We start from the raw sequence: 19,132 nt of genomic DNA, 5'->3' as shown, positions 1-19,132 counted from the left end.
CGTAGAGGATAACCGATCACCGTTAACACATTTTATGAATAGAATACATGTTCGTTGAGATCTAACGCCTAATATTGCATGTATTATGTAGCTCCGGTAAATTAATTCATTATTTAATTTGTATACATCTTGCCAATAGTGACCATCTTTGCTTTTGCTATCAGGCTATGCAGGCGCCGAAGATACTTTTAGTGCTGACTTAGCTTTGAAATGAAATCTTGCATTTGTGAATAAAACTGATGTTTGCAATTTTCAAGCATGCTATTGTATCTCAGATTTAAAAGTTGAAAATTTGCGTGGAGGATTTCTTGTTGATTGTGCCTGCAGACAAGCAAACTACTTGCAAATCTATAATGTTGCGTTATGGTGCACGACTAACAGTTTGCTGGGGACCGCGGACCGGGGTACCTTAAATCCAGTTTAGTTAACTTTATTATGGTGCACACTGGCTGAATTGGAAAGTTTTTAATTTACGCTGAGGATTTTTGTCGGTGAATGAAGGTTGTGCAGACAAACTGACGTTTTTCACATATTAATGCATTATGTTTTTGCGCGGATTGGCGATTAAATTGCATGTCATTCTTTCCAAGCATTTTTTTCAGTCAGGGATCTATCCATATGATGTATGATACAATTGATATCCATTACATGGTGTATACAGCATAAACTATATTTTTTTGGAATGAATCATTTGTAGTACAACCCACATTGTTGAGCTCATAAAAGTAAACTGTATCCCACCTTAATATGATGTACTGACTCATTTGTATTATCCTGCAAACATGACATAATATCAAACTATTGTTGTATATTGTTTTATTGTATACACAGGAAATATGCTGTTTCATAAATTTACAAACAATGAACGCTTAGTTCTAGGTCACATTGCTGAGTTTAGTGTTATGTCAAGACAGTTTAAGCCTTGAATATATGTGTTCATTTAGCACATCAGATATATCCAATAGTTTGTTTTGAAATAATTTAAAAACAAACTTGGTTGCATCTTGAATGAAGTAAATAGGTCTGCAACATAAGAACTTACATGCTCAATAACTTCTGTTTCATTTCTGCTTTTCTTAGATCTAGTTTGCTTTGCTGTCCTGAACACACTGTGTTCAGCAAAATGTGGCAGCCCGAACATCGGAAAATTGCTGACTCCTATGAGCTGAAGAAAACATTGGGCCGGGGTCACTTTGCAGTGGTGAAGTTGGCCCACCATGTTTTTTCCGGGGAGAAAGTAGCTGTAAAAGTAATTGATAAGACCAAGATGGACAAAATATCTGCAGATCATCTTCATCACGAAGTAGTATGCATGAAGTTGGTGCAGCATCCTAATGTGGTATGTAAACTTTAGGCCTGTTGCATTCTAGTTCAGGACACTTCATGACCCTTTTATCAAAGAATGGTTAAGCACAAAATTTGGCATGGTGGTTAAATGATTTGTACAGCATAGTTTACATAACTGGTGTTTAACTGTTAGTTACCCAGTCCTCACCTAAAAAATGTGTTGGGTATTTATTACTAGACATACAAGCAAATATTTGTATACTATTAAACAAAACATTGTTTTGTCCTTTTATGTAAGATAGTAAAACTGTTTATGAAAAAAACAGGATGCAAAATCCATTAACTACAATACCAGAATGAGCTACCAGTTGTGCAGTGTGTGCATATTTCTTCATTACTTCATACCACATATTGTCCGGGAAACTTAATTTGAACAATGAAAATACCATGCAGCTAATATAATTGTGTACATACTTTGCAGTACTGCATGACATTCAAGGGTATTTTTTTAGTGCAATATGCTCTTTGCTTGCCGTACTTTTACGCCGTTTATTAAAAACAAACTTGCAAAAATTCACTTTTGTTTGCAGGTTAGACTGTACCAAGTCATAGAAACATCAAGCAAACTTTATCTTATCCTTGAATTGGGGGATGGAGGTGACATGTTTGACTACATAATGAGACATGACAAAGGTCTGCATGAAGACCAAGCCAAGGAATATTTTGCCCAGGTAATTATGGAACCACATAAATCATATCATCTGCAAATAACACTTTTTGAAATGCCCTGGTGAGAAAACAAATTTATTTTGGCACAGGTTCTAAGTGACCTTTGCTAGTGAGAGCTTCCCAGATCAAACTGTAAAGGTTAAAGTTGTCACTCTAAGAATAATAAATAGCATTCTTTGTGTTTGAGCTGACTATGGTAATTACACCAAATGCCTTTTAAGAATGTACATACATGTTGAACTAATATTTGGACATACCTATTTAAATGTGAATGCATACCACCATATAGGTATGTGCTCAGCAAAACATGTTATGTTGGTATCATAGCATCACAAACAATCGTTGCCGACTAGGTTATTGCAGATGTTTTCAAACAATCCGGGTGGAATTTTGTCCACCCACACAGCACTGAAATATGATATAGGCTGTTATGCTTTAAAAAGAACATTATGTAGTGCGCTGTATGGGTTTCATATTATGAGGGTGTGACCTTTTGTAGAAGTATTTTCTTATGGCATGACAATGGTCCGGCTTGTAAAACTTTGATTCAATCTCTTAACAGTAAATTTTTACATGGCAACACTTGAATTGTGTATTCTATTTTTTGTGTGTAAGTCCTATGATATTTAATTTTTTTATGCATAATAAATGTGAGGCTTCATTGTGCAGAATGTTAAGAATGTTCAAATTGAATATTAATTTATGGTTGTTTTGGAATTTTATTGTATTTACAGTGAATATTACAAAATGTTAACATTTTTCATAAGCAACTATTAAAGAAATTATATGTGTTATATACTTTTCCTACTGTACGATATACTTATCGTGTACACCTTTGCCATTAATATAGGTGGCTGTATAAATACATTTTACAAAAATATCACAAAAAATTTCAGATTGTCAGTGCAATAGCCTACTGCCATAAATTACATGTGGTTCACCGAGATCTCAAGCCCGAGAATGTTGTGTTTTTCGAAAGTCAAGGCCTTGTCAAGTTGACTGACTTTGGCTTCAGCAACCGTTATAGGCCTGGTGAAAAACTTTCCACTTCATGTGGTTCACTTGCATACTCAGCACCAGAGATATTACTCGGGGAGGAATATGACGCACCTGCTGTTGATGTATGGAGTTTAGGTAAATGACTTTTTAATCTGCAGCTTTAGGCACTGCAATGCAAACCTGCATAAATGATCCTTGTTTTGTGATTTTTTGTTAGTACCATGTAGGTTAAGTTTTTACTTCAGTATGCATTGCTGCATAAACAAGTTGAGGATAATCCTTAATGTCTGTTTTATCAATGATACAACAATGAACGTTAACTTAAAGTTGTCGAAATTAGCTGTTTTTGTAAAATAACTGGAAGATTTGTTTGAAGAACTTTATTAAAAAAGGCCAAAAATCATCGTTACCTATTTTGGAAATTTTGGTGAAATGTGTAATACAATATAACTTGCCACTTTCACAATGCAGTATGCATGCATTATGTAGTACCTTAAAAGCAGACATGCTTTTTAATAAATTTTGGGCTAAATAAAGAACAGCTATTTGTGATGTGACATGCTATTGCACAGGAAATGACCAAATGGGGCAAGCTAAAGGTTTTTGCTGAAATGCACATTTCCTTATCATTTGCATGATGACATTATTGATTTGTATTTTCCAGGTGTAATACTGTACATGCTGGTTTGTGGAGTTGCCCCTTTTAATGAGGCAAACGACAGTGAAACCCTTATTAACATTATGGACTGCCGCTATACCGTGCTCGAGCATGTGAGCGAACAATGCGAGGACTTGATCAAGCGCATGATTATTCGGTTAGTAATCTCAAATAATAGTGTTGGTGCTTGGTTATTCATTGTCAGGTAAAATCCACAAATCGTTTTACATTTATATATATTGTTTTTCTCCAAAAAGCGAGAATGCCCGTTTTATTGGATGATTCCTGATTTTTTGTTTGACTTTTGAAGGGAACCTTCCCATCGAATAACTCTGGATGACATAATGAACCATCCATGGCTGGCAGGTGTAAGTTCACTAACCAGGGCCAGGAGAAATTCTGTGCCCGTACTATCGAGAAACAATATTCCTCCAGATGTCCACAGAGATGTATTGGACATAATGACCAACGGTAAGCTGAGGTCTGCACGATGTCGTGCTGAATTTGTATCAAACATCAAAACTCCATACTGTCTATATATTTCATTTGTTTTATATGTATAACAATTTCCATATATACTGACAAACTGAAAAAACACAGAGTATAGCCGATTAACATCTTCCCTATTTTGATACATAACAGCTGAGTTAGCAGATGAAGATGAAATTCTAACTGCCTTGAGAGACGACCGCTATGACCACATTACCTCTACATATTTCCTTCTTGCTGAAAGGAGTATGGTACAACAAAACAACAACTCAAACCTCAGCAGTGATGACGAGGATCTATCAGATGACAATTCTTCTACTTCTGCCAGGACTTCTGTATCAGAATCAAGGCCTGTGCCCAACCGCTTAAGACCTATGTACCCTGATACTCATACAAATCCTGTCACGCCACTTAATCTTTCTGTTTCTCCACCATGCAACCAAACCTTGCTTATGCCTTCTTCCTCATTGGCTGTACCAGTCAATTCAGACCCTGCTCGCAGAAGGACAAGAAGTTCCAGTTCGGAAGATTCAAATTCATCACTCTCCACTTCAGTCGATCAAAGCCGTAGATCAAACCCTTCGTATATTCGTGAACATCTCACAATCACCCCACGACACGGCTTCAGCGTTGCCCATGGTGGTATTGACACACTCATTGAGGAAGAAGAGCGCAGTCGCTCACAAACCACAACAGATGATGAGGGCGATGCAGCTGATGACATTACAAACATGGTTAACCCTAAACTTCTGGCTACACAGTAAGTTTACATGGCTGAATTAAAAACAGAGAGGGAAAAATTGAAATAACAAGTGAAAATTTTTTGTGATTCATGACCTTTTTCTTGTTGGCACTCAGCACCCTTTTTAATCACCAACCAGTTAATGTCCCCTTCTTCTGGACATACATGTTAGAAAGTATATATATTAATTCAACCCTGTTTTACATAACTTTTTTTTAAGGGATTTTTTTACTATATTTTATTTCATTAAACATTGTGAATAGACTTTACTGGCTGATTGCAAACATATACGTATGCTTTTTTAGATTGCAACGGACACTGCAACTGAAACGATTTAAGAAACGTAAAAGTGCGCCAGTGCTGAATGAAATCTGTGAGGAGGCTGAACTTGAGAGTGACATCCATGACCTAGGGGACTCTGTGATGACACGCTCCACAGGTCAACACATGACAGGTCGACATTCAATTTCTTCCTCTTCCCCCACATCTCACCAGGGCAAGCAATACATCAACTATCAAGACTCCCAAACCACAAGCAATGAAGTGCTATTTGACCATAAAAATGAGACTGCCCATTATTCTGTTAGACCAGGTTCGTTCACCTCTGTATGAAGTTGTTTATATGGGATTAGATTAGAATCAGTCCCAACCAATTTCAAAATTTCTTTAGTCTCTAGCCTATGTAGGCAATAAGTTATTGTTTGCATAGCAAGCATATGATTGCTTAAGTTCGAACGATGCTGTTATTTTTGCCTGGTCAGTGGTAAGGATATCTGCTATTACACGCACTATTAATTTTATCACCACAATGTGGGTGAATGGTTTGCTGTGCACCAGTCCAGCCACTTGTGTGGTTTAACTATACACTGTACTTTTTCTAGTTGCTGACATAATATTATCACATAAATGCAATGTAGTCAGTTGCAGACCTAGAAAAAATATGAGGTTTGTCCGATTTAGGTAACCGAGTCCCGAATGATTGCGTGAGAGCCAAAATACGCTCGGAAGGCGTTATTTTGGTCGGACATCGTGCAAATTTAGCTTCAAAACAAGTTTACCCGATGTATCGATCAACTTTGGTTCACGAAAGTACACGAGTTTCAAGTTGCCTAAAAACGCAAAAAATAAACCCTATTACACGCAACAATGCGACTCACTCTGTATGCTCGACGAGTATGGGCAATATTTCACATCCCGTTGGGATCGTTTTTGGACAAATCTACGAACTTTGGCCCGGGATGTGACCTTGCAGCATTAAATATACATCAATATTTCAAAATTGAAATAATTGTTTAACTTCATCTACTTATGTCGGAAGCTTTTTTAAACAATTTTAACCCTTGTAGAAACTGTAATGAAATTGTAGCGAAAATCAATAACCGACAAGGCCGTGGTTTTCAAACACGCTTGTTGTTAACGAGTTATTGGCCAACGGCACGACAAACAATTGTTTTAAAAATGGTCGTCGCCGCATGAATGCAGGGAGGGGGGGGCGATAAACAAAGCAAGCAACTGCGGAGAAACTGGGCCTTAGTGTTCGTTGTTGCATAAGGGGAAAATTAACCGCTTTCACACCCCTCAGATAAATCCGCTAAAATGCTGAGGGAGATGTCATAACATATAAACACCCCCCCCCCCCCTTAGATCCGCCACTCGATGTAATACTTACTATCAATTTTAGGTAATTTAAGCTGTATATTTTCTCTTTGCAGGTCGTGCAATGCGCCGCCGCAAGTCACAGAAATGCAGTAGCAGCGAAACTAGCGACGATGAAGGTGAAAGCCGAAGAACAAGCAGCACAAACCTCAGCACCACTGTTGGTCGCTTGATGTTGCATCGCCGTCGGGACTCTAGTGATGACAAAGACGATGACCATGCTGGTGGAGGCTCAGGTCCAGGTGGCTTTTTTTCTGAAAACAGTTTAAGACCAAACTCCAACTTGCAAGAACCCTCAGCTGCGGTTGAAGAAGAGAATGAAAATGGGGCTTCTCATACTAATGCGAGTGCCGGTACCTCCAGGGCACTTGTGATGAACAACGCCAATCAACACTTCAACATTATCAAAAATCCACTCGGTCTAAATAATGGCAAAAACAAAATCAACAATGTTTTTGGTGTCAGAAGCAAAAGTGCTGAATCACATACCTCATCTTCTTATTCCATGTTTACCAGCAGTCGTAGCAGCAGCAGTGCCAGGAGCAGCTGCAGCAGCCTGTGTTCAAACCATAGATTGCATGCACTTGCCAATCGAAACAGAAGACTTACAGTCAAAAACTCGAGCTCAACTAGATCTGACACTGGCCTTGTGTTGAGATACCACAAGAACAATATTCTAGTGAAATATCAGTGCAGGAATCTCTCGCAGGCTTCAAGGTCATCTTCCTCCTCGTCCTTTTCCTCATTTGCTGGCGGTGAAAACCTACATGCCTCCAACAGTTTAAACTATGTTGGCCCGCCCGAATTTGCATTTGAAAATGGAGCAGATTCAGACAGTGGACTGCCAACTGGCCGCCACCATCGCTCCTGCTCATTGCCAAGGCGTGGAAGGAGGAGCAACCACCGCACCTCATCGAAAATAAAGAAGGGAAAGGACATATACCCTTACTCTTTCTCATCGCAGCTTACTGAGTCGAATGATGAAATTTGTTCCTCAGGCATACTCCAGGAATCTTTGACTGTGAAACGCAGCAATCTAAGCCTTGCTTCCTCCACGTGCAGTGGAAGTAAGTTTGTGGTTGACCCTGTAAACGAGCTGGCGCCATCACCGTGTTTGACACCCTTGTCAGAAAACAAAACCCACACTGCGAGATTTGATTTTTATGACATTGAAGGAAACCTGCCAGTGCCAACATCTGACGAAACTAAACCCACACTTAACAATCTAGAGAAAACACTGACTCTGTCGGCGAGCTTGGAGAAATCCGATTTGCAAAATTGTCAAAGTATTTTGACAAAACTAAACAACCTGAAGACAAACACAGCTCGAAAGAGTTCACAAGATTTTGTACATTATGGTAGCAGCCAATTCAAAATGGAACATAAAATAGTGCGGAAGGTTAAGGCAAGGGAATGTTGTCAAATTATGTGAATGAAAGTTTTTGTGTGTACTGTTGTTGCCAATTTGTTTGTTCAAAACACCTTTATTGTGAATAGGTCTGTTTAAAACAATTATACTGATTTGTTTACTCCTAATTATATAAAAATAATTTTTTTTTTCAAATTCAAAGTATGTTACTGTTTCTAATCGCTGATAAATGTTGAAATTTTTTTGCAAATTCGATGAAAAAATTTACTTTGTTTGTTTGCTTGGTTTTAAGACCTCAACTTCTTGCCATATTGTACACTAGGTACACAATTTTTTGTCAGTACCGCTAGTCAAACTTCCTACAAATAAACTGTTTAAATTGGCCACAAAGGCTGTTAAACTCGTCTGAAATTTTCTTTGTTGATTCACGACCCAAATTGTTTAGAATGTGTCATTTAAAGTGCTGATCTGAGGCACTGGTGATGCTTTTTTGTCAATTTTTCCAATAGAATAGTGCGGTTAACGTTACACTAATAGATGTGTCATTTTACAAGCATATATATTTTACATACATGTTTTTGTTCTGTGCATAACATGAATATTATTCATGTACTTTTTGTTGATTATGTGTATTTAATGTAACAGTTCAGTGTTTGTTCCAATGTTAGGCATATTCGCTTGGCTTTGCAGCAACATTATGCCTAACAAGTCATAGACAAGGTGGTGTACAAACTAGAATCAGTTCCTATTTGTTGTGTAGTATTACTATTTCCAACCCGTTTCATATCTGTACCTCTTGTTTGAATTTTGTAATTATACATAGTAATGAAGCAGTTTCGTAATTGTAACTAACATCAAAAGGCATTTATGATAACAATTGTTTTTGTAAATTTTTTAAAGTTGTTTGTGTGCATTTCCAACATAAAGATAATATGATGTGTTGTGGACTGGTGGCATGTAATTGGGGAAAAGAATTCTTAAATTTATGATTTTGGGTAAAACTGTATGTTTGGATGAATAAATGATGGACAACTTAATCTTGTACAGCAAACTGTTTGTATTGAAATTTGTCCAAGAACAGATACCAACTACCATAATTTGTCTATTTGCTTCTTTAAATTTATTTACTGACAAAACAATTTATTTTCCATTCAAAACACCCGTAAGGGACAAAATTACTTTTTTATCATAGTAATTGGTTTTGTAGGTGATAGGATTTGTATCATTGCCAACTTTATGGGTGTTTTTTGTGTATATTTATAGTTGTGTATTTTCACTACAGACTGTTGCACATTTTTCGTACTCGTTGAATAGAAATGTCACACATTCCCTATTAACCCCACTAATTGGCCACCGTCACCTCATTGCCATAAGCTTAACAACGCTTAAAAACATTACTATGGCCACACACTATGTCACTAAGTGGTCTTAGCAAATATATTTGCATTGAACAGTGTTTGCAGCCGTAGTGAATATAACTTTATCATCTCAAGATTTATTGAAATAAAACAAAATGTGGACATAAATTTTTAGTCAATTGCATAGCTTAAAAATATGCAGCACCAGCTTAGGTAAATACTTTCAAAGCACCATTGAATTGTAAGCAGTGGAAAATAAGTGCAGTTAGCAAACAGATTACATAATACACAAAAAAACTAAAAATACACATCAGACACTCCCTTTGAAGCTTCTTTCTTCTTTTTTAGAGATTTTCGACTGAAATCCACACTAGAATAAGATGCTTCACTTTTGCCAGAGGATTTCGAATTGCACACTTTACTTAATAACTCATTTAGTAACTCGCGGCATTCTTCTGTGTGATGATCTGTTACTGTTACAGAGTTTTTGGATTGTGTGTCCATACCAAGGCTGTGCTCCAATGAGTTAAGTAATTTGTCCAAATCAGCATCTGAGTCTTTTTTAGGGGGCAAGAGCATATGACGTTGTTTGGGCACTGGTGTCCGGCCTTGTGGTACAGTAAACTTTTCCAAGTTATTAATGGTCATAGTTGGTTTTCTTGGTGGTTTTGGAGGTGGAGAAGCAAGTGGTCGAATATCTTGATCAGTTTTCGCATTTCTTATAGCAGGCCTAAAAGCCCAGTGATAAATAATACAAACTTCAACAATTATCTACTCTGTCTAACTTTAATATATTAATATATAGAGCATAGTACATAGATGAAAAAACTGTTCAAGACTTTTTTAAGATGTAACACACTTTTAAGATGTAATATTGATCCTAGCAATTTTAGACATGATGCATTACCTGGATGGTGATTGGCGAGATGCTGGTAGAGATACAGCATGCTTGGTTTGCATTGACTTGGTGCACTGAGGTTTCTGCAAAGGTAATTAACAAACACATGCATGGAATATCTGCCCAGTGTGTAAAGTTTCCACATGGCTTGAAATACTGTTTTTAGCTGTTAGGGTAAAAAACAGTAAACTTACAATTATCTGCGGAAGTCGTTCTGTCACACCAGTGTAATAATCAAGGATTTGAAACAGTTTGTTTCCATCCATTTCAAGTGTTGTAAAATCATATGTTGCCTCACCCATTGGTGATCGTCTACCAGCTGTTATCGAAAAACTGTTTGCACTTTGTGATGAATAACTTCGGATGAACATTATTGGCCATATTGCAATAATCGTCAAATCACTCTGAACAAAATGTTTAAAAATTAGTTCCCTTTTTTTGTGCCTTTTGGTAGTAAGATAGAGGTAAACAGTAAAACGTGGCCCAGAATAAAAACAACACATGAATAGAAACATTTATTTCCAGGTTCACATTTGTCAGCTTTGTTGTGATGTTATGCTTGTGGTATAAAGTATAAAAGGGGGAAATTGTCATGGTGATTGCAGTAGAATGGGGAGTGATTCTCACAAACGATTATCCAGAATAATAAACAGTTATATACAAATCCTAGAGGGTTGGATGTGCAATAACTGGTGTTTATAGTTTCAAATTTAAATCATCTTTTATAACATGTCCCCAGATTCTATATATGAAAAATGTTAGTTGATAGAGTATATACCTTCAGAGCGAGTTTGACTACATCCTTTGAAAAATGCAATATACAGTGCATTTCAGCAGCACCAAGTTGTTGAAAAACTTTAGTTCTTGTTGTTTTTACAGTGAACTTATTTTCTTCGCACCCACTGGGAAGTTTTGTCAGGCCCTGACAAAATAAACTTAAACTTATTTTTTAAGTCATGTTTAAAGATAAAATTCTCACACATTTTTCGGCCATACCTGGGTGCATTTCATCCATACCGTTGCCTCCTCTAATGACCTCATGCTCATTTGTATGGCTGCTGTGCAAGGGCTACTAAAGCCATCGTCAAAAACTTTCAAGATCAGCTGGTACGATTTGTTGGTATTGACTTCCATGTGGACACAATACTTCCATGGAAGCAAGGTCACTTTTTCTTTGTAAAAACACAATCAAGCATTTGAAATATATATGGCCAGCCAAGCCCAATGGTATATATGTAAACACTGCAAGTTATGACTACCTTGAATCAGTTCCTTGCAGTGTTTTGGAGTTTTTGGATAGAAACGGATTTCAATACCTCCACTGAAAAGGGTTAGTGTGGCAAACCTAAAAACAGTTAGCGTACATTGCACAATTTTCTTAAAAAATTCTTAAAACCTGTTGTTGTTTTAATGTCTTTTTAGGTATGCTATGGTGGAGTTGTACGCATCAGGATTTTCCCTATGTTCGGAATATTAGCTTTCAAATGTGCATCCGAGAAAAATAGCAAAACATGCCTTAATGTTAGGGTATTACACATCTTCTACAGATATATGTCAATATTGTTAATGACCCTAGAATTCCTATGAAGCCAGGGACCCCAAAAAGGTTATTTACTAATAAAATTAAAAAGGTCATCACCAAGACGCCCTAACAATTTAGGGTCATAAAATTTAGTCAAGGTGACTGAAACAAAATGGTTATAGTGTGCCTTATCAGATAAATAACCCTATCCCAATGTGCACTTTGAGTTTAGCAAAGTGTAAGTCCAGGGAGGTTCATTTCAAAGTTTTTAAAAAAAAACAAACAATTTACTCGGCTGGAAGTTTGAATGATGCAATCTATGTCTGCCATTACCTGGATTTGGGTTTGTTTTGCTTGGTGGTACTTAAATTGGGAACAATCATTTGCTTTTCCACCCATCCTTCACAGAGAAGCCGCTAAAATTTTAACAATACAGCTGTGATTAGTAAATCAAAACTGGATCAAAAAACCAAAGGCCCCTGGCAGGCTGTCGATCGCACACCGTATCAATAATAATGTATTAAAATCCCAAAACAGCGATCTGTAGACAGCTCAGATCGATTTATTGAGAGAAAAATGGAGAAACTGATGATGCCGTTTTAGGCGGAACAATACAGCTGTTTACATTAATCAAATCATGATTATTTTGCGAAAAAAAAGCAACTACGCAAATGAACAATATACAAAGAAGAAAGAATTAAATGGCATTAGAAAAAAACTCCATTGTAAAATTTTCAACATAAATTTAAAGTACAATTTACACAAAAGTACTTACACTGGTATACTCGCTGCTCTTGGGATTCATCCAACTTTGTTTTTGCGAAAACAAAACACTATTTCATTTGTAAAAAAAATTATCCGGCGAAAGAACGTTAAGAACCCACCACTAAACTATACAACACCAAATAAATAAGTTAAGGGACACAAACAATATCAAGGAACGGAAAATTTTTAGGTAATAAAGTGAATTAATATTTTCCAAAACAGATTCATAGCTTAATGTTGCATGGCAATACCATAGTATAATACAAATAAAACTTAATTAAATAGTTTGGTAAACAAACAACAAATCTTTTACGTCAATACTTGTCATGCTCTGGTGAGTTTTTATTCAGCCAATCTTTCCGGTTATGGTTGACAAGTTCAAACACTACAAAAGTTTAAACATGATTTTAAAATTATTGCTTAAAAGTATGTTAAAGTTAAAGATTGGGAAAATTTAATTTTTCCAAATGTCTAATGTGTGGCTTGGTTTTTAGAGAAGCTGCAGTTTGTAGACCAATATAATTGTTTGAGCAATATAATTGTTACGTATCTAAACGTAAATGTGCAAATTAAACTAGCCTACCATTTTACATAACTTGAGTTTCTGCCACAATAACAGTCAAAATCCAAGACAAGGTTATATTTCACAGCAATTGTACTCCGTATTAGGCAGGCAAGATAAATAACACTTATTTAATCGTCACAGTAGTAGGCTATTAATCACAGTATAAATCGTCACATTAAAAATAGAGTAGCAATTGCAAATTACAAATGCACCATCCGAGAACTTGATTATGGAACAAAACTTTTAGTGCGAAGGTTGGGTGTCCGAAAACAACGCAGCAACATCGAACTGGAAAAATGCCCTGAAAAGTAAAAATTTAAATGGAGCTATAACGTGGGGTAGGGTCAATCTGAAAAATGCAAAATTACCTATCGTATGCCGCATCGGGTCCGGTTTGAACGTCGGCCTTATTGAAAGATGTGTACATCATATTATTTTCAAAGTCATAAATGGCAATATGTGTTGATCCGCTTTGCACAATGGAGACAACATCCATGATGGTAATTTCGGGCGTCAATTTTCCGTGATATTTTGTTATTTGGTTTGCCAAAACTTGCGTATAACCAGGACAAAGCCAATCCATTCCTTCGTAATGTTCACAGGAATTTTCATATAATAGCATACCAATGGACATTAAGATTCTTTACCGTAGTAAACAACATCGGAAATCCTTGGATGCCAAGGTTCTACAGGTCGCATGTTTTGATCGTCGAAGAAGTTGGCCACCGATGCCGAATACTGAACGCCACGAAACCCTCTTTTTTCCTAACACATAATACCGGTCAACAAAACTGTAGCATTGCAATTTTTCAATTTTTAACGAGCGACATATAGGCTACCTTTCCATCTCCAACACCAAGTATCAAATCGCAGGTTCGGTGGGCGTTTGCAATCCTGTTGATAGCGTCGTCTAATGTGAAGTCGAATTGCAGTATGTCCCGAAGTATGTACTATTTGACAATTTGGATTAAAAATTGAAGAATATAAATTTTAAGTCCTTGAGATTCGAATCCCAACGAAATTTCCAAAATATATTTAATAAACGAAGTATTTGTTTGTTAAACATCAATAAACCGTAAAGGGAATTCCAAATCTCGATTCCTTCGAAAAGGTTTCGTCGGGATAAGAAGTTCCGATCTCCGAAATGGCGAGTTTCGCTTCTGACATTCCAGTTATCGATCCGATCCACCCTGTAACGTTTGCCACATAGCGATTGTAAATGAGTAACATTTGTCACTTGATGTGCTGTATTACCTGTCCAACCGATATTAACGAACGCGTTTGCTGGAAGGCCGTTGGGCCCCGTTTGATTGGAGTTGGGGTGATACACAGTCAACTGGGGGAAGTTCTTGAAAGGACCTGCCATACAACAGGAATTTCTTTTTATTGCATTTTTGAAGTTCCGTTTCGGTTTATTTGCCATGCATTAGACCGGATATAACACACCAGTCACTCAGATTTACCATCCATGTTCCAATCCAATGATCGCAGTTGAAGCAATCCATTTCCAGTGGGCACAGCGCTATCCCAAGCCCCAAACATCGAACAACTGCCTTTAGTTAATTCCCCGAGCAAGTGGATTCTTTGAATTTTCTGCGTCAAGTTGTAGTAGCGGATAAACAACGCGAGGTATGAACAAATGACGCCAACCATTGTCTTTCGTACAAAAGAAACATTACCTTCAGGTTCACACCAGAGGCATCTGAAATGCCTTTCAATTCTTCTAAAAAGTAATCACCAGAATACTTGGAAGTTGCCCAGATCTCCAGATCACAAGCCGCTTCCACTCTAAACGAATATTTTGGCGTCAATTTTTCTGTCCTTGTGTGCCGCAACGTCTTGCGTATAATTCAAAATGATTCCTTTGACAGATGATATAGAAATGTCAAAGTTGCAATTAAAATCAGATGACTTCTATTTCTTTTTTAACGCTACTTAACGACAACAAATTTATTTGAGCAAATTCGTAGTATCCCTTACCCAACGTTGGCTACGTCTTTGAGAAACCAATCGTGAAATTTGTACTTCACCGAACCGTTGATCGCCTCAATCTGTTCCAAATAAATTATAAATGTACAAAATCTATTTTGACCACAATAAACATATATGGAACAATAGTGACAAGACGCTGGGTGTATCTAAAGTTAGGTTTACCACTTGCTCTTCGAGATAATCCCAAACTTGATTCATGAAATCCGTAGTTTCCTTTTTCAGCAATGTGCCGTGTGCGAATCCCATTTCATAGGGTGTGCCTGTGACGTCAGAAAAATTAGTTGCGAAAATCGGGTTGAGAAAATGGCTTACCCCAAACATGCAGAACATGCAATGCCGGATTGTCTGCACCAACAGTGTATAACTTTCCATTCTTGGTGGTAGAAACCAATTTGAGTTGTGGTTTTATTATTGGGTTCATGTTAGGCTTGGCGTTCGGATCCGGCTAAAATAGTTGATAGCATATGATATTTAAATTAGATTTTCGTTTTGTCTTAACAACTCACTTTTCCATGACACTCTGCCTGTAGGGATGGTCCAACGGACGCGCTAACCACAAACAAGAACAACAGCAAGAATTTCATTATGTCTGCAACAAAGCTAAAAAATGTATTATTCAAGAGATAAAGCAAGTTTTGACCCTTCCAAAGAGATCAACAATTGCACTAAAACGCAAAATACGCCGAAGTACCACGACTCAAAAGTGTCTGCAGCAAAAGCACCAGATCAACTTAAGTGCGGATTAGCAAGTCAATTGTGGACGTTGCACCATCATATGACCCAACATGTCGCTTGAGCTATGTTGAAGGAAATTAATCAACAACCAGCGGGGGACAAATATTTCTGCAACAAGAGCTCTGTACTGCCTGTGTCAATTGTTAATATGTAACATTTGTTCCGTCGTAAAGCTTTTGTTTTTGAACAAATGTTGCTTCTGCAGAATGTGTTGCGTCATATCCTGTCACGACACATAGCAAACCGGCAAAGTGGATTTCAAAATGTACAAAATCTGCCAACAGCCTTACAAAAACTTTTAATTGAGTTCAGTCCAATAAGAGAAAGCAAGACATGCTTTAAAACATAGAGGTGGGCAAATTTTCGACCGGAAATTATTAAAAATTTACCATGCGGGCCAAGCAAAAACTAAGATGCACGTGCTTTGGCCTGTGGGCCGGAGTTTGCCAATGTCTGGTTTAAATATAGCCACTTCATTAGTAACAAGTTGATCTTGAAACACCATCAAAAACTTATATAATATTAATCAGCTGTATATCGTTATATCGTACACAATTATGATTTTGTGGTTTAATGTGGCAACCAAATATTTATTCAAACAATGATGTATCATAATACATAAAATCTAAATCAAGATGAAGAATACCTCAAAATATAGATGTTTAGAATACGCAAGTTTTTCAGTCAGTATAAGTTATAAATTTTGATTCATATAAATGCGATGTACCGCATCCAATTTATTAACCACCAGACAATAATTAAAAACTCTGTTGTAATTACGCTACTGTGTGATGTAGGAAATCTTAGCCTCGGGGCAATAGAGCTATTGGAGTGTACAGTCCACTATCGTTAGTTGTAACTAAATGGTCACCAGCAGAAAGGCATGTGTGCGTATACGGTTAGTTAATTGCAGAGTCCGGTAATTATAGCATTTTTAGGAAATCACAGCTAGTTATGTCAAAAATCCGGTTGTCTTGAAGTAAATATATCAAAATGGAAATAGAGATACGATTGTTGCAGGTTCGCAACTGGGTGCGAATGATATGCAGAAGTTGACACATGGGTATAAAAGCAGTAAGGTGTTGAAACTTTTTGTGAGTTGCCTTGTGTAAAGCGCTTAGAGAAATACTGTTGTATGTAAAACATACATAACACAGTAACAGTTGTTTTTCTCGTCCACGCTGGCGTGCAGTTAAGTGTCATACGAATGAGTGTTTGTATGTGTACATTACAACGCGTTGGACAAGGCTTTGTGAATTTTATTGTGCATGCTCTATATGACACAAGTGTATCAAGAGAGAACATTAGTCAATATTCTGAAGCACAGCGATGAGGAAGTTCTTACACGTTGCACCTTCAGGAAAAAAACTCCTTTCCTTGATGGTCTTTTGTTTTGTTAACATATATCTACTGTACGAAGTAAGCGGATGGGTTGAAGAAATGAACAATATTAGAGGTTAGTGATACGCATTTTTATGCCTGATCAACACATTGCGCCAGCTTGAAAGAAACAAACAAAGATTCCGTTGACGCAAAACAGGGTGCGTGGACCCGGCCATAGTTATTTTTAGGTTGTTTTAAAAAATTTCGAACGATCTATTGTAATGTAGACACAACAATATTTTTCTGCAGCTTACAGCGATAAACTAAAAAGACGAGAGGAAATGTTGGCAGAAATCCATCAATACAACAAAGAGAACGTTAAGGTATAACTTTACATGATGCAATAAACGTCGTCACAGGTGCATTGCACGTCGTAGTCGAAATACGGTTTTGTAATTATTTTACAGAATGCAAAACAAAGCTTTCCTAAAGTTATCGGCATAGGCGTGAAAAAATGTGGAACAGATGGAGTGATCCGATTTCTCAATCACCATCCGATGGTTCGAATACCTCCAAATGTGGAGGCCTTCTTTTTTAATTCTGAAAGCAGAGAATATGATAAATACATGTAAGAGAAAGTCAAAGTTATACAGGAAAATAACTTTATTGCAGGTTTTGGTTTTGAAGTATGCAAAACTTTAAAACGGCGAAGATCAATGAACAAAACCTTTAAAACGCTTTTTTACATGAAGTGAAAAAATGCCGCCAACAAATGACAGACAAGTTGGCATGGAAAAAACACCGATCTACTTTGGTTCCCAGCCAGTCGACATGCCACAGAGGATCAAGGAAGCCATTCCAGACGTCAAACTTATTTTGATTGTATGTGACCCGACTGCGAGGGCATTTTCAGACTACGTTCACGAGGTTTGTTTACGAAATGATTTAACTGAGTTAAATTTGTCAATCTAAGCGGCATGTACTGTTTCCGAGCAAGACATAGCAGTGGTTATACAAATACAGTTACGTAAATGTTTAAACTTACACAGAAATAACGGGTTTGATTTTGCAGCGCGAAAGAAACAGACTTTTCGGGGACAAACTGCTGGAAAAATACGAAACTTTTGACTCGTATGTTGACGAAAACCTGCCCAAGCTTCAAAGAAAAATAAAGGACTGGAAATTACGGAACATCTCATACGAAAACAAGAACTTAAGAAACGAATTTGTCAGGCTTTTCCAAAGGGACGCTGCGCTTACTATGTTGTCAAACGGAATTTACACAGCACACATAAACAGCTGGAAAGCGGCCTTCAACCAATCCAACTTAAAAATTATCGAGGGAAAACAGTTTATCAAATCACCAGGCCCCATTATAGAGGAACTGCAAGATTTCATCGGGCTCCCAAAAGTTTTGTTTCACGATGACTTTGTTCGAAATCCAGATAAGGGATTTTACTGCTATCGGCAATTCACAATGGATCACCTTCACAATGAAACTAAGAAAACTGACTGGACGGGAACCAAGTGTCTTGAAGACACAAAGGGAAGGACTCGCAACAATCGCAAGGAAGCCTCGGAAATAACGATTAAAAAGTTACAAGCATTTTACCACCCCTTTAACGAACAGTTTTACAAGGACGTTGGTGTTGATTATGGGTGGCAATAATAACACCCCTGAAAACATTGGATAACATGTATTAGTAGATAATACTGATTAGTTACATATATGTACGACCCTTCATGTTAAACGTTGTCATTATTGTAGGTTGTGGCAAAGTGTTTCTTTAAATTACGATTTTGTGATCGCGCGTACCTGTATTGTTGGCCTCATTTGACAATATTGTAGACAACAATATGCAAACCCGGTATACCTCAGGTATATTTTTGTAGATTCGTTCTGCACATACATTCGTACTCTTGTCTACAATTTTCCGAGGATTTTCGTGTTGGCTCAGGGACCCCTAAGCTCAAGTTCTAGCACCGCATATTTGTTTCCATAAGAGTCCTGCATAAACCTCATTTGCTACACAAAAAAATATGTC

At 37.2% G+C, this 19,132-nt stretch overlaps 4 protein-coding genes across 4 annotated transcripts; 2 read left to right on the top strand and 2 right to left on the bottom strand.

Moving 5' to 3' along the window:
* The first annotated feature begins 1,086 nt into the window (after window positions 1–1,086).
* Window positions 1,087–7,997, top strand: LOC145897063 (uncharacterized). The gene is made up of 8 exons (XM_082985227.1): window positions 1,087–1,339; window positions 1,878–2,018; window positions 2,913–3,150; window positions 3,680–3,830; window positions 3,984–4,144; window positions 4,316–4,922; window positions 5,210–5,496; window positions 6,617–7,997. Exons 1-8 carry the CDS (start codon window positions 1,124–1,126, stop codon window positions 7,990–7,992), a joined length of 3,177 nt encoding a protein of 1,058 aa, XP_082841353.1. The 5' UTR covers window positions 1,087–1,123; the 3' UTR covers window positions 7,993–7,997.
* Window positions 7,998–9,584: 1,587 nt separating this feature from the next.
* LOC145897064 (uncharacterized) lies at window positions 9,585–12,604 on the bottom strand. Its single transcript, XM_082985228.1, has 8 exons — window positions 12,483–12,604; window positions 12,041–12,123; window positions 11,445–11,530; window positions 11,182–11,357; window positions 10,964–11,107; window positions 10,380–10,589; window positions 10,195–10,268; window positions 9,585–10,017 (listed from the first exon to the last, which is right to left on the bottom strand). The coding sequence occupies exons 1-8, from the start codon at window positions 12,510–12,512 to the stop codon at window positions 9,585–9,587; spliced, it is 1,236 nt and encodes a 411-aa protein (XP_082841354.1). The 5' UTR covers window positions 12,513–12,604.
* A 623-nt stretch (window positions 12,605–13,227) lies between these two features.
* On the bottom strand, window positions 13,228–15,613 carry LOC145898944 (protein dcd1B-like). The gene is made up of 12 exons (XM_082987620.1): window positions 15,536–15,613; window positions 15,342–15,474; window positions 15,192–15,289; window positions 15,018–15,088; window positions 14,717–14,825; window positions 14,501–14,630; window positions 14,292–14,396; window positions 14,112–14,227; window positions 13,877–13,987; window positions 13,685–13,802; window positions 13,406–13,622; window positions 13,228–13,338 (listed from the first exon to the last, which is right to left on the bottom strand). Exons 1-12 carry the CDS (start codon window positions 15,611–15,613, stop codon window positions 13,281–13,283), a joined length of 1,344 nt encoding a protein of 447 aa, XP_082843746.1. The 3' UTR covers window positions 13,228–13,280.
* Window positions 15,614–17,204: 1,591 nt separating this feature from the next.
* LOC145898141 (heparan sulfate glucosamine 3-O-sulfotransferase 6-like) lies at window positions 17,205–18,756 on the top strand. The gene is made up of 5 exons (XM_082986576.1): window positions 17,205–17,220; window positions 17,397–17,470; window positions 17,555–17,715; window positions 17,840–18,014; window positions 18,160–18,756. The coding sequence occupies exons 1-5, from the start codon at window positions 17,205–17,207 to the stop codon at window positions 18,754–18,756; spliced, it is 1,023 nt and encodes a 340-aa protein (XP_082842702.1).
* The last annotated feature ends 376 nt before the right edge of the window (window positions 18,757–19,132 follow it).

The sequence above is a fragment of the Ascidia mentula genome, chromosome 4, assembly GCF_947561715.1.
Source record: "Ascidia mentula chromosome 4, kaAscMent1.1, whole genome shotgun sequence".
NCBI classification, from domain to species: Eukaryota; Metazoa; Chordata; class Ascidiacea; order Phlebobranchia; family Ascidiidae; genus Ascidia; species Ascidia mentula.
This window is presented reverse-complemented; position numbering and strand designations above follow the sequence as displayed.

What these genes read in the sequence shown, in the direction of transcription:
- LOC145897063 (XM_082985227.1), top strand. Translation starts at nt 1,124, where the DNA reads ATGTGGCAGCCCGAACATCGGAAAATTGCTGACTCCTATGAGCTGAAG. An exon ending in ATCAAGCGCATGATTATTCG is followed by an intron (nt 3,831 to 3,983) that starts GTTAGTAATCTC and finishes TGACTTTTGAAG; the next exon opens with GGAACCTTCCCATCGAATAA. An exon ending in ATTGGACATAATGACCAACG is followed by an intron (nt 4,145 to 4,315) that starts GTAAGCTGAGGT and finishes GATACATAACAG; the next exon opens with CTGAGTTAGCAGATGAAGAT.
- LOC145897064 (XM_082985228.1), bottom strand. Translation starts at nt 12,512, where the DNA reads ATGAATCCCAAGAGCAGCGAGTATACCAGT. An exon ending in CAAAACAAACCCAAATCCAG is followed by an intron (nt 11,531 to 12,040) that starts GTAATGGCAGAC and finishes AACTGTTTTTAG; the next exon opens with GTTTGCCACACTAACCCTTT. An exon ending in TATGGATGAAATGCACCCAG is followed by an intron (nt 11,108 to 11,181) that starts GTATGGCCGAAA and finishes TTATTTTGTCAG; the next exon opens with GGCCTGACAAAACTTCCCAG.
- LOC145898944 (XM_082987620.1), bottom strand. Translation starts at nt 15,613, where the DNA reads ATGAAATTCTTGCTGTTGTTCTTGTTTGTGGTTAGCGCGTCCGTTGGA. An exon ending in AGGCAGAGTGTCATGGAAAA is followed by an intron (nt 15,475 to 15,535) that starts GTGAGTTGTTAA and finishes CAACTATTTTAG; the next exon opens with CCGGATCCGAACGCCAAGCC. An exon ending in TTGGTGTTGGAGATGGAAAG is followed by an intron (nt 13,803 to 13,876) that starts GTAGCCTATATG and finishes ATTATGTGTTAG; the next exon opens with GAAAAAAGAGGGTTTCGTGG.
- LOC145898141 (XM_082986576.1), top strand. An exon ending in ACAACAAAGAGAACGTTAAG is followed by an intron (nt 17,471 to 17,554) that starts GTATAACTTTAC and finishes ATTATTTTACAG; the next exon opens with AATGCAAAACAAAGCTTTCC. An exon ending in AGAGAATATGATAAATACAT is followed by an intron (nt 17,716 to 17,839) that starts GTAAGAGAAAGT and finishes TTTTACATGAAG; the next exon opens with TGAAAAAATGCCGCCAACAA.